Source organism: Asterias rubens, chromosome 1 (genome assembly GCF_902459465.1).
Source record: "Asterias rubens chromosome 1, eAstRub1.3, whole genome shotgun sequence".
Lineage (NCBI taxonomy): Eukaryota > Metazoa > Echinodermata > Asteroidea > Forcipulatida > Asteriidae > Asterias > Asterias rubens.
This window is the reverse complement of record NC_047062.1, coordinates 25932363-25946777: the sequence shown is the minus strand read 5'-3', so window position 1 is coordinate 25946777 and position 14415 is coordinate 25932363. Positions and strand designations below refer to the sequence as shown.

The 14415-nt window shown below is 38.6% G+C and overlaps 1 protein-coding gene across 1 annotated transcript in view; it reads left to right on the top strand.

Moving 5' to 3' along the window:
- Window positions 1-2606: 2606 nt before the first annotated feature.
- LOC117290417 (WD repeat-containing protein 27-like) overlaps window positions 2607-14415 on the top strand; it is a 55576-nt gene continuing 43767 nt past the window's right edge. Inside the window, exons 1-9 of the mRNA XM_033771856.1 lie at window positions 2607-2656; window positions 5872-6060; window positions 8157-8298; window positions 9050-9174; window positions 10258-10371; window positions 11046-11097; window positions 11735-11805; window positions 12666-12789; window positions 13463-13679. Coding sequence (XP_033627747.1) covers window positions 5923-6060; window positions 8157-8298; window positions 9050-9174; window positions 10258-10371; window positions 11046-11097; window positions 11735-11805; window positions 12666-12789; window positions 13463-13679 — 983 coding nt within the window. The 5' untranslated portion in view covers window positions 2607-2656; window positions 5872-5922. The remainder of the gene's footprint in view (window positions 2657-5871; window positions 6061-8156; window positions 8299-9049; window positions 9175-10257; window positions 10372-11045; window positions 11098-11734; window positions 11806-12665; window positions 12790-13462; window positions 13680-14415) is intronic.

Here is a 14415-nt window from a genome sequence, read left to right as displayed (position 1 = left end):
TTGTCTGTCTGTTTGTTTGTTTTTTTTCTTTGTATATCTGGCTTTTTTTTTATTTTTTTTTTTTTTTTTTTTTATAAAGCTTCTCCCTATTAAAACGGCCCATACGCTTATGTTTATGTTTCTTAATAGAATGTGTGTTTGAATTGAAACAAAAATGAATAAAGTTCTACGTCTTGCAATGCTATAGAAGCCGGGATGGTTCCTTTAGACTTCCGCAACTTTATCTCAAAATGAGTAAATAAATAAAGTGAGTGAAACATGATACGGCAGAAGAAAATAAACCATGAGTTGTTTACCTGTATATCCATGGCAACAGAATCATGTTTTGATGACCCGAGATGCCTTAGAGTAGTCCCCATAGTAGTCGTACGATGTATGACAATTATCATTGGTGTACCGGCGGCTTACGCAAAACATCCATCTTAAAATATTCACAGTTGTTACTCGGGTGGGATTCGAGCCCGCGACCTTTCCAAACCTAGAGCAAAATAATGTCTTACAACAACAAACAATTTCCCGCCGATTTCTATAAGATGCAGTTCGAATCCTAATATCGGGCAATTTTAGCAGCGGGACGGTTACAGCAACGATATGATGTAAGGGTAAAACCGTCTTTAATTATCCCCGAATCGAAGCAACTATTTGTTAACATCTATCGTTGCGGTAAGTCGCTGCAATAGATTGACAAAGGTCGTGGGTTCGAGACCTACCGTGTCCATGCCTGTGATTTTCTTCTGCAGTGCTATCACACAATCATTAGTGTAAGGCAAGTTGTTTTATTTATCCCTGATGCAAATTAAAAAGGAACCTTAAAGTCACCTGGAAATAGAATTGTTTTTCTTTCAAACATAAGAGTATATGCTTACGAACAATAAAACAATTTTTTAAGTAATTGTTTGTCACGATTTATATGTTTAAAAAATATATAAAGTTTTTTTGGGGCTGACTCCGCCTACCCCTTTTGTGACGTCAATCGAGGCAGACTTTGCCTGCAATGCGTATAGTAAACACACGTGCAAAGTACATGTACGTCCAAGTCGTGAGTTGGTACATTTCAAAAAGTGTTTTTTTTTTTTTTTTTTTAAACGTACAAACTCACGACTTGGTCCGTACATGTACTTTGCAATTGTGTTTACTCTACGCATTACAGGCAAAGTCTGCCTCGATTGACGTTACAAACAGCGCCCTCTCGAGTCGGGGTCTACTCTTAAATTTGTAAATAACATAAGAACTGATTTTTTTAAGCCTTAGTTAACTGTTTATTCACATTCCACTCATCAAAACACATATATTAGTGGCAAATGCTTTATTTTGAAAAAATAACACTTCCAGGTGACTTTAACAATAATGGTAGAAACAAAACAATCGTGTACATGTATATCACACTTTACCTAAAATTTACACTCCGGTCTAATGATCTAGGAGAAGACATGCCTTGAAATAATTTTTTGTCTGATTGGATAAGAAATAAATAAAACTGATTTTCCGTTTAGAGTTTATCGCTCCCCGGTGAGCGATTTATTCAATGTTTTGTCATCATGTAATGTGTAATCGGGTTTTCACTATTTCTCGTACAACCAGATGGCCGATCGATCTCAATTGCCGGCCACCACCAACTGTTTTTTTTTTTTTTTTTTTTTTGCAAAAAATCCAAAACAATCTGCAGGTTCATTGATTATTCGGCCGCGCACATTCAGCAGCCAATTTTGTTGTCACGGATGATGTGATGTTAATCATCCAAATAAGATAGGTAAAAGTCGGTGCAGGCCTACGAACCATTCTTTCTATTGATCAACCAGTGAACTGCAACTCCTGCGTCAAAATTGACCAGAGTTCCCGGGTCCTGTTGGCACCTGATGATCCAAGAGGAGTCAAGTGACTCAGAAACTGGTCAAACTGACGCAGAATCTAGGTTGTGTCCCACACTTAATCCCGTGTCAGTTGACCCGGCACACACTAACTAGACTTGCGATTCGGGTCAGATGTGGAACGATGGCCCCAACCCGAGAACCTTTCCGACATAATAAGTTGAACCGTGATAATTGTTGTGTTCACACTTCGATATGCCTACTCATCCGCTGGTTGAGTACTAGACTTTATTCTAAAAAGCAGGGCCGCACTATTGTCAACCGCGGCTCATAGACCCGCGCCGCCAGTAGTTGACAGCCAAAATATAGAGAGAAGACTTTAGACCCGTTCTCCTAAACAATGTATACTTTTTATACGCTTCATCGTGATTCAACTAGCAACACCACTCATTGAAATCTGAAGATTCTACACCTTTATTATTTTTGATTATAATGTCTTGCAGCACCAGTTGGCATGAGTTTTTCTCTTGCCGTATCACGCATGACACCGTTAAAGTGGAAGGCCGCCCTCTGTGGGCTCACACTACTTTTTATTTTCTTATTATTTTATAGTTTCAACGTGAAATAACTCGTTGATCATCGTTATAACTAGTGCCTCAACACAAGTTAACAGAACAATGCTTCTAAATCATAACTGACACGCCCACATGCAACTTTCTTGACTGACAAAATATAAAAATAAATTGTGTGACATCTCTCAGATTACTTCGTAGGATTCTTTGCCACTTGAGGGCGCCACACAATTTGAGGACACACAGTTTTTAATTTTACCATTGGACATGTCGGAGGTAAGTTGTCTGTTGTAAAAGTTTATAACTTTTTATGTTTTGAACAGGGCCTTTTTGTCGTGAGATTTACATCGTAGTTTCATTGGCCTATGTGTTCAAAGGTTTGTAATCTTGTGGTGTGACATTTGGCTTGTGACATTTTGCGAAAGCACAATTATTTGTAAAAACCACACGCTGCCGGTGCCGCAGCCGCCCAGTGCCACAGCACAGTGACAGTCATGCGTCCGTGCACACATCGCATAGCATAGCAAACAACGGCGTAAAAACACCCCCACCCAGAGATCTTTCAAAGCTCACCACCTCCCCACCCCGAAAAAAAAATAAAATAAAAAATTGTCGGGTTTAGAAGGCCTTTCGAAATCGCCGTCCAACTTTTTTTTCTGCTTTTTAATAAAATAAAAAAAATTGCAGAAATTTAAATTAATTGTGGACAAAAAAGTGTTCCAAAATGCATCAAAAACCTGTTCAGAGTAATTAAAACTCACATGAGGTACACAGGAGATGTTGATGGTTAATGTGGAGGTACGATTGTGTCGGATTATTTCCCCCCAAAATAAAAATAAAATTGACTAAAAATGATGTCCAAAATCCTCCGCTCCCTTCTTCTGCCTGTTGTGTCTTTGCTGTGGAGCGCATTTAATAACGAATTTGCTAAACGAATTGGGAAAAACTTGTGCGCAATAAGCAAAAGCGTGCGCAATCTGCAAATTTGCGCTCTGTTTGTACGGCAGCAAGTTGATGATTCTGATAAACTGCGTGCAATCTGAAGATTGTGCAAACATTGTAGATTGCGTTTTTTGTACACACGAGTGCGATTTGGCAATGCATTGTCGTTAATTTTTATTTTTTTCCCGGTTTGGCCCCAATGCGTGAGAAAATGGTTGCTGTGCGTTTGAGCGTGAGACAGAGCTCAAATGCGTGAGTCTTATGCCTAAAGCGTGAGACTTGGTAGGTCTACCCACCATGCCCATTGTTGACCATGCTGACGAGTGACCAGAGCCAGACATTGTTGACAGTACTTAAACCCAAGCCTGGCAAGAACTTAAATTCAACAGAACATGCAACATTGAATGTTCAAACCATGATAATTTAATTTTTAAAAGGAAGTTTGAAATTTGAGTTTGACTCTTCTTTAATTTATAATATTATTAATAAATAAAAGTTATCATGGTATTTCGTGTATTGTATTGTTGTATCTACAAATGTATGGCTTAGTTTTAGTTTATTAAAATATATAAATGAAAATGTATTAGTTTTTTATTCAATACATTACATGCCTGTAAAAAGTGAATGTGTACTAATATGCCAAAGGCAGATCAAACTTCTACTATCACTGTTCTACTTCTAATCTATGACGTACACACTTATATTCATATAATTACTGTTGCATCCACAAAGGTCGTACACCTTCAAGCTCTTTTAGTCCCCATAGCACAAAAGGCGGATAGAATTTCCACTGCAATGAATTTAAGTGTATGTACAATCTAGGTCCTAAACATAGGCCTACCTATTTTGTTTTATTTATTTAGGCCCCCCTAGTTTTTTATTTAAAAAAACAAGAGGCTGTTTTTATGATGATTGTTTGTGTATGATAATTAATTGTAATTACGACTACCCTAGCAACAAGAATGTGTGCTTATCTGTATATTGTAGCGATTCCCGTCTGGTGGTCACCAGCACAGGACGTCAGACGAGCGGTAGTCCTGCTGGCAGTTGTGGTGAGGTCGTTAGGCAACCATATATCGCCGCATGTAATAAAAATGTGGGGGAGGGGGTCTAGAAACTGTAAGAAACTACTGACTTCCAAGGAGTGAGGGCAGAGACAAGTTACTGATTGACTATTGATCCGTTTTATTTATTATCTCTACAAAAGCACAGTAATTCCTGCTTCCCACTTCGTAATCCTCCTTTCCTTAAGGCCAGAATTGGTCCCTTAAGGCAACTGACAACACTTAAGATCACCGAAATCCCTCAAGTAACTGGAAATCCCTTAAGCAACTGGAAAATCCCTTAAGCAAATGGAAAATCCCTTAAGGTAACTGGAACTAACTTAAAGTAACTGAACCGCACTTACGGTAAAACCAAAGCTGCCTTTAGGGCCTGATAAAATCCCGGACTCCGAGCAAACAATACAATGCACAATAGAATATGCCTTAAGGGCCTGATAAAAGCCCGGACTCCAGAGCAAACAATAAAATGCACAATAGAGTGTGAACTCCTTACGGGAGTAGATCACCGCACGTCTCTACGTCCAACTTGCCATAAATAACACCGAAAATAATCCAATAAAACCTACCCCTCGGTTACACAACTGTCAGCACCACGCACCGCAACTCCCAAAGCTCCCAACGCTAGCCCTGCTACTACTGCCGACACATAAACACACACATAAACACACTAATCACGTCGCCTCCTTAAAGCCTCCTTAAACCAAACTCAAGCTGAAAGAGTCATGTTAATTTCATGACTCAGCTTTCCATAAGCAATGACTTGACAGAAGCAGGGAATTCTGTGCTTACTTGGTGTCGTTTACTAACACAGTTAGCGCAGATATTGGAGTTTTCTACCCTATCTGGTTTGCGGTAACACCATGTGTGTATCCTACTTGCCAGGTAGAGTTTGTTCATTAGAGAACTGTCTACAAACCCTGTTTCATTATGATAAGTGCACTGGGTTCCTTTATGTGCAATACAGAACAGAGGGGACCTACATGGTACGGCTTTATGTACCATCCAAAGGATGTAGCAATAATGGTTAAATTGTCTCATTTAAGGACACAATTATTGTCAAGAGTAGGACTCGAACCTATACACTCTGCAGACCAAATTATAATCAATTCCACATTCCCCCTTGTGATATATCTTGATGTTTTGAATGTTATTTGTTTGGTTTGCGGTAACACCATGCGTATATATCTATTTGCTGGGTGGATTATGTTCTGTTGAGAACTTGTCTTGCTTATAGATTCTACTACCACAGGGTAGATTTTGGGAATTCGGGATGTTCTGCTTTTTAACTACTGCCTGGGAGGAAATTTGCCGGAACTACTACATTTGTGTTAAATGAATTGAGGGGACTTGTCATATTAACTTCACTAACTGCAGAGCGAGTTCTTAAATTGGTCTCAACGTTTCAACTAGCTTGCCCTAGTCAGCATCAGAATTTTGTTTTACTGTGAGTTTTTCAACGTGTTTTTTTTTTCTTTCTTATCCAAGGGAAAACTCATGCAGCCTACACTACTCGCCGTGGCTACAGCATGATTAGGAATGATGGCAGCACACCAGACTACCCTATTCACACCATTTGCTCCTTCCCATCTGCAGCTTGGATGCAATGGAGTCTTCTTGGCCTTGCCAGTTGAAAAATCTCTTGGGATCTGGTCGCTGCAGAGTCTATTCTCTAAGGTATGAATATAATAATAATAATAATAATAATAATAATAATAATAATAATAATAATAATAATAATAATAATAATAATAATAATAATAATAATAATAATAATAATAATAATAATAATAATAATAATAATAATAATAATAATAATAATAATAATAATAATAATAATAATAATAATAATAATAATAATAATTATTATTATGACATTATTAATAATTGTTAATAATTGTTAATAATTGTTAATAATTGTTAATAATTGTTAATAATTGTTAATAATTGTTAATAATTGTTAATAATTATTAACATGACAAGCTGGCCAAGGTGATTCACTGGGATCTGTGTAAGAAGTATGGTGTCAAAGTACTTGCGAAATGGTACGACCATGTTCCGGAGAAAGTTGTAGAGAACGACCAGGTCAAGATCCTATGGGACTTTAACATTCAGACCGATCATGTTATACAACATAGGCGTCCGGATGTTGTGCTATTAGATAAGACGAAGAAGATGTGTCATCTCATTGACATAGCGGTGCCAGGTGATATAAGGGTAGCTTCGAAGGAGATGGAAAAGATCGAGAAGTACCAGGACCTGGCCAGGGAACTTCGTAAGATTTGGCAGGTAAAGGTAAAAGTAGTCCCCGTGGTGGTTGGAGCACTTGGCACCATTCCCAAAGCACTGGGGAAACATCTAGATGAAATAGGGACAAATGTGAGGGTAGATCTATTACAGAAGGCAGCGCTTTTGGGAACAGCAAGGATCCTGAGAAAGACCCTTGAGATCTAAGGCTACGGGACGTAGCCCGGCTCGAGGAGTTACCGGCACAAAGGAAAATGAGATCTTTCTTTTGCATGCTGTGATAAAATGAAATAATAATAATAATAACAATAATAATAATAATAATAATAATAATAATAATAATAATAATAATAATAATAATAATAATAATAATAATAATAATAATAATAATAACAATAACAATAACAATAACAATAACAATAACAATAACAATAACAATAACAATAACAATAACAATAACAATAACAATAACAATAACAATAACAATAACAATAACAATAACAATAACAATAACAATAACAATAACAATAACAATAACAATAACAATAACAATAACAATAACAATAACAATAACAATAACAATAACAATAACAATAACAATAACAATAACAATAACAATAACAATAACAATAACAATAACAATAACAATAATAATAATAATAATAATAATAATAATAATAATAATAATAATAATAATAATAATAATAATAACAATAGTACAGATTTATACAGTGCCAAATCCATTGAAAACAATACTCCATGGCGCTTACAGAGAAATATTTAAAAACAAAATCCCTATAGATTAAACACAAAATACATTAATTATCAGAATTAACAACAAGATGCAAACAAGTTTAAAATCAGCAAAAATTTTCAAGCGAAAAATGACAAGCAATGATAGAAATATACAATAGGCCTATACAACAGAAATATACAATTCACTAGAAATATGCAATATTTTTAATTGTAAAGATAAGACTTTCCATGTATTTAAATTTCACATCAGGCTCGTGCAATGACAGTATGGAGGCAAATTTAACTGAGGAAACATGCATGCATATTTGTATGGGGCTGATGGTGGTGTAAGACAACATGTGTTTGTTCGTCTTCCTAGTGCACATGTTTATAGCGTTTGCCAACCAAGGCCCTAGTGTCTACAGGTACGCATGCCAACCTCTTAAAAGCCACTTGTGTTAAACACAGACAAATCTAAAGTGATGTTCAACTTTAGTTTGTAAGACGCTCCCTTTTTTTCTCTTGTGGTTTGGATGAGACTAAAAAAAAAACAAGCATATCAGTTCACAAAAAGTGTGTGCCTGCAATTTTAAATTTTGATGAAATATTTCATCAAAATCTTAATCCTTAAAAAAAAAAAAAGACTTATATTAAAACTTAAGTTTTTAAGTAGTTGTGGTAATTTTAATCCTTGATGATTCCGGTAGTCATTTAAGAGTCATGACCAACGGTAGAAGCGAGGCTCAAGTGTAACATACCTTTTATCATGTTATTGTCTTTCATTGTCTTAGCCTCTGATATTGGAAGCGCACAAGAAACGATTGCACTGTCTTCAGTTTGGTCATCAACACAACCCGACCTTACTCTGTTCTGTTGCTGATGATTATGTAATCGTATGGAATGTACAGAAGGCAAGAGCATCCTATGATCAAGGTGTGGATAATTGCAGAACACATTGTTTCAAAATAGTAAATGGAAATATTTTCCCCAGTGAAGCGCTACCTCAACAGCGATGTCTTGTTGGTTGTCGTGGCCAGGTGGTTTAAAGCATCAAATTTTAGTTCTGGTGGTTATTCATCTGAGTAAGGGAATCAATGTGTGGTGTTCGAGGTTTTCAACAAGGCCTGGTTCTTGATAATTTTACCGAGACGAAGTCGAGGTAAATTATAAAGAACCAGGCCTTGGCGGGTTCAAACCACTAGTTGATCCCATTCATAAATACCTTTTCAGTCTAAAACATCATCACTGTTTGGTCAAAAAGTAAAATAAATGCAAAAATACTTCCAACAGCTCTCCAATGCTCGTTACCAAGTCAGTATTTAAGTTAGTATTTGTTTTGGAGTAATTACCAATGGGAGACTTTCTGGGACGATAGAGGGCAGCAGACTTACCGGGTAAATCCATTGTTCTCAGAATTATGCGCATGTTCAGAACTACGTAAACAATGGAAATTTACCCGGTATGTCTGCTGCCACCTAGCGTTGGAAAGTCTCCTATTGTGTACCTTCCCTTTAAGTTTGTAAGACAATGTAATTGCAGGCTTGGAATTACACAGAGCCGGCCATGGCCGACGAAAAAACAATGTCTTTTACAAAAGTATAAAAGCAGAATTGGGCTCCTTTCCGGAGTGCTTGTTAGTAACTACATTGATCATGTATTAATCTTGACATTGATGGGTCCATAGGTCAACAGGTCAGGGGTCAGGTCATCAGCCAGTGTCTGCATGATGTTCAGTATTGTAGCTTCAGTGCTGATGACTCTATGGTTGCTGTGTGCACTGGCTGTGAGGTGCTCATTCTGGATTCAGGGGTAGGTAGCTTTAGGTTTGCCATGACCGAGCGGTTTAGTGGATATAAGCAATGTTTATTAAGTCGCTAATGCTTATCAACAAAAGAAATGTTCACATCTGCCAAACAGTATAATAAGTTTACCTGTGATTTCTGAGGCTTAAATGAGTTGACTAATACAAGAAATGGCCGTAGACTTGTGAGACTTTGGAGGTTGTTCATTTGGGCAATCCTGTGCATACAAATCTGCGCGTTTCCATTGTTACATCATCAAGTTACCTCTAAGATGGCAGTTTAAAGGCAGTGGACACTATTGGTATTTACTCAAAATAAGTGTTAGCATAAACACTTACTTGGTAACAAGCAATGGAGAGCTGCTGATAGCATTAAACATTGTGAGTAACGGCTCCCTCTGAAGTAAGGTATTTTTCGAGAAAGAAGTAATTTTCCACGAATTTGATTTCGAGACCTCATAATTAGATTTTGAGGTCATGAAATCAAGCATCTGAAAGCACACAACTTCGTGTGACAAGGGTGTTTTTATCTCCCATTATTATCGTGCAACTTCGACGACCAATTGAGCTCAAATTTTCACAGGTTTGTTATTTTGTGAGATATACCAAGTGAGAAGACTGGTCTTTGACAGTTACCAATACCAATGCCTTTAATGATGTCAATGCATAGTGTCCATTGGCAGCTATGGCTACAGCTGTTTCTAAGGAAGTTGCTAAGGATACCCTATACTTCACCACATATTGACGCAGTGATCCAGCTGTAGTAGCTGTAGCCGAAGTAGACTGGGCCCCTGTCTTTATCCGCAAGGGATAAAGACACGTCCCTGCCGTTAGATCCAGTGATTCCATTGGGTACAATGATATGATAAACGTGCAGTGACATAGATGCCCAAACAGTCACTGCTGTCAAGTCCGCAATAGAAATTGACTGCATATCTCTATGTGAAATGACTGAGGTCAAAGGTGAATCTACACGCCAGTTTTGGAAGCAGGTCTCTGGCGTTATTCACGAGCCTCGAAGTTTGACGTCAAAAGTGGCTTCCATCAGTTTTTAAGTTTAATTGCATTGGTTTGTTACATGTATTACACAGTGTGAGAGGCTTGACACAACACTAGATGGCCACACAGCCAGAGTGACATGCGCTGAATTTTCACCACACAATCTGTCGTGTGTGGTTTCGGTATCTGAAGACCGTACATTTAAGGTGAGTGCAAGTTACTTTCAGTCTTGATTCTCCTAGTCTTGATAGTAACTAGTGCTAATATAGACCCATTGCATATGACGTCACACTCTCAAAAGGAGGTAGATCATTGGACAATAGCTGTTCTCTGTGTGTAAAAACGTGCCTGTGACCTCAGTGTACCTGGAGCATTTCGCATTATGCTAGGGGGAGGTATTGATTTCTTACACAATACAGAACGCGCCTCGAACAATGCGCGCAATTTGGGTGTCGACGCTCTTTTGTGCATGTTTGTATACGATTTTGAAACCTAAAATGACACCCAGGATAGGCACATGTGAGTATAATGGGTGTATTGCAAGGGGTCTATGTAGCGCATTTAACTATACCGTGTCAATGCGCTTTACATTAGCGCTCTTGGCATTGGCCCAATATCATTTCTGTAATCTTTCTCAGCTCACTGGGGAGTATACAGTCACGTGCTGCCGTGGGGCCCCAAACACGCCAAATGCTTTATAAAACACAATATCAACCTTACCCCAAACACAATATCAACCTTTACCCCCGCAGGTACCCATTTACAGTATACCCTTTTGATTTTTTAGTGAATGAAATTGCAGTTAACCACCTTATAGCAGACGCTTTGTGAAGATTTACCTTCAAATAAATTTCAATTAGTATCTTCCATCTTTCACTAGGCATGGGACATCACAAAAGGCTGTCTGGTCTACCAGTCCAGTATCATATCAGGTAAATCATTACTTTCTTGGGTATTTTGGTTCCTGACTTGTTGCTAAAATACTGTCATATAGCAATAAACAAATGATGGGTTTTGAGGTATTGTATGGTGAGGTATCGGTTTGATTGCACAGCACTTTTAAAGTTTGTGGTAACTAACACCATGTGTATACTATATATACATGTACTCTGCAGTGTAAAGGCCCGGTCACATAGGCCCCGATAACGAGAACGAAAACGAGAATGATAAAAATGCACGCTCGCGATTGGTTGAATTGCTCCACGCAGAATACGCCCACGCTCATTCAACCAATCGAGGGCGTGCATTTTTATCGTAATCGTTTTCGTTCTCGTTATCGGGGCATGGTGACCGGGCCTTTAACTTGTTCTTGAGAACTTGTCTTGCTATTTATTCTATCCTGCCGCAGTAGCAAATGTAGCAAGACAAGTTCGCAAGAACAAATCTAAAGTAAATATGTACCAATGGTGTTATTGCAAACTCTTACCATAACCTATATAATTAACACATTGCTAATTGTATATTTAAAAAAAAAAAATTTCTCTTGACAAAATTTCTGCCACAAAGTATAGTCTCTTTGAAAATGGTTTTGTTTGTTTGTCAAAATACTTTTGTTCTTTACAACTACAGCATCCCCTTTCCTGAGCTTGGTAATGAACCCAAACTGTGAACACTTTGCTGTGGGAACATCTGATGGCCAGGTACTAGTTACTGACTTAAATCATTAGACAAGATCCAATAGATAATCTACATGTTTAGGTACACTGTGTATCTTGATACACATGCCGGGGATCGATTTTATGGGGAAACTCCACGTTGCTTTTAAGTTACAATATTTACTCGAACAGCACTTATTTTACAAGAACAGAATGTATAGAGAGAACAGTGTCTACACAGTTTAAAATGTACATGTTAATTGTAAACTGTTTTTATTTGAACAAACACTAAGAAAATGTCCCATTAATTTTGTCGTGTTTCAATATGCAACACAATTGAAAGATATTATTCACAGTGAGGTACTTTTAAACAATTGTAAAACACAAGGCTGCCGGTCTGGTCATGAGTTTACTGGCCCGAGGCTAAAATCACTGGCCACGGGCCTGCAGTTAAGTGTTAATTTTGAAAATTGCAATAGACCTTATGCATTTGACGTAATTTCAGTAGGGTGCCCTCACCTAGAGGTCAAAAGGAGGTTGTTCATTGGCCAATACTGTGCGCCGCGCGTACAAATCTGTGCATCTCGCGTACAAATCTGTGCGTCTCGATTGTTTCGTCACCGTTTTTCCTCTAAGATGGCGGCTGGATGACGTCAATGCATAAGGTCTATTATTGACAATTATGGCGACGGTGCCACGCTCACCATTTTGGTGGTCAAAAGTTTTACATAACGTGTAAACACCCTGTCACCTAAAATGCGCACTTCACTGAATAACGCACATTGACACTGACCAAAATGGCGCATCGAAGTTTATTCTGATTATGACGACAGGTGAATTGGGTCAATATGTAAATGCTATTCATGGTAGAAACGTCTTTAACATATACGTTATTTCTGTATCAGGTCAGAGTGTATGACATGCGGGAAGGTAATGGATTCCGCTGTCTTCATCAGTTGGACATTGCTAAGATGCTGCAAACACAAAGGAAAAACAAAGAAGCTGAACGAAACGCTAGTGAAGAAAAAGGTAAGATAGCGGAGTTCTCGCCATGCACAGTGTGCACACATTTTGTGATTTTTCCCCAAACCAAAGTTGCGATTTCTGCTCATCAGCGTCACTGTGACACTTGCATGTATCATCTGTTATCAGTAGAGTAATTGTAATGTAGACACTCACCCATGTACCCTCTTGCTGGTGTCAAATAACCTTACCACTGCAACGATTAAAAGGCACTGGACACTATTGGTAATTACTCAAAATAATTATTAGCATAAAACCTTACTTGATAACAAGCAATGGAGAGCTGTGGATAGTATAAAACATTGTAAGAAACAGCTGAGACCTCAAACTTTGATTTTGAGGTCTCGATATCAAGCATCTGAAAGCACACAGCTTATGTAACACGGGCGTTTTTTCTTCCATTATTCTCTCGCAAGTTCGACGACCAAATGAGCTCATATTTTCACAGGTTTGTTATTTTATGCATTGTTCAGATACACCAAGTGAGAAGACTGGTCTTTGACAATTACCAATAGTGTACACTGTCTTTAATACCGGCCAAGCACATTTTTATTCCCATTCATAAATACCTTTTCGGTCAAAAAACATCAAACCTTTTTGTCCAAAAAAAACCACATTTTTGCATCATGGCATAATTAATTATACCTTTTTTATTTGCATCAATTGTTCTGCCCTAAAGGTCCTCGCACCATCAGCAGCCATCCTGCATGGAAGAAACCCACTGACCAGCCTCTGACTGATGGAGAAGAGATGGAGGATACTGACTTCACATCGGAGGCAGGGGAGTCCATCTTAGGCATGTATTTCACCATCAATACCTCATCAATGCAGCTTGAAGAGGAAGGCCACAACGAACCTAAGAAGCCATCTCTTATTCCAGATGATTCACTCATGGAGTAAGTCAACTCATTGCAAGGCGTGTGGATAATAATTATATCGTTGTTGTGGGGAAGAGGAAATTCATTTCCATCTTCAAGTTCATGCCCATCTGGGGTAATATTTTTGTTAGATTTTTAGGTAATCTTAAAAGAAAAAATATTGATATGAGAGATTTCCTAACATCACATCAAAGTCGATTGGGCATTTTAGACTGGGGTCTATTGTTTTGGGCATGGACTCAAATCAACTGGCACAAGGGGCATGTTGTCACTTACTCCTTGGGCTGAGACAGGGTTACCCCCTTCACAGTCTGTAGGGATGTAGGCATGGGTATCATCCACTAGGAGCCACCTACTCCTAGGGCTGAAACAGGGTCACCCCCTTCACAGTCCCGAAGGATGTAGGCATGGGTATCATCCACTAGGAGCCATCTACTCCTGGGGCTGAAACCGGGTTACCCCTTCACAGTCCCTAAGGATGTAGGCATGGGTATCATCCACTAGAGGCCACCCACTCCTAGGGCTGAGACAGGGTTACCCCCTTCACAGTATGTAGGGATGTAGGCATGGGTATCATCCACTAGGAGCCACCTACTCCTAGGGCTGAAACAGGGTCACCCCCTTCACAGTCCCTAAGGATGTAGGCATGGGTATCATCCACTAGGAGCCACCTACTCCTGGGGCTGAAACAGGGTTACCCCCTTCACAGTCCCTAAGGATGTAGGCATGGGTATCATCCACTAGAGGCCACCCA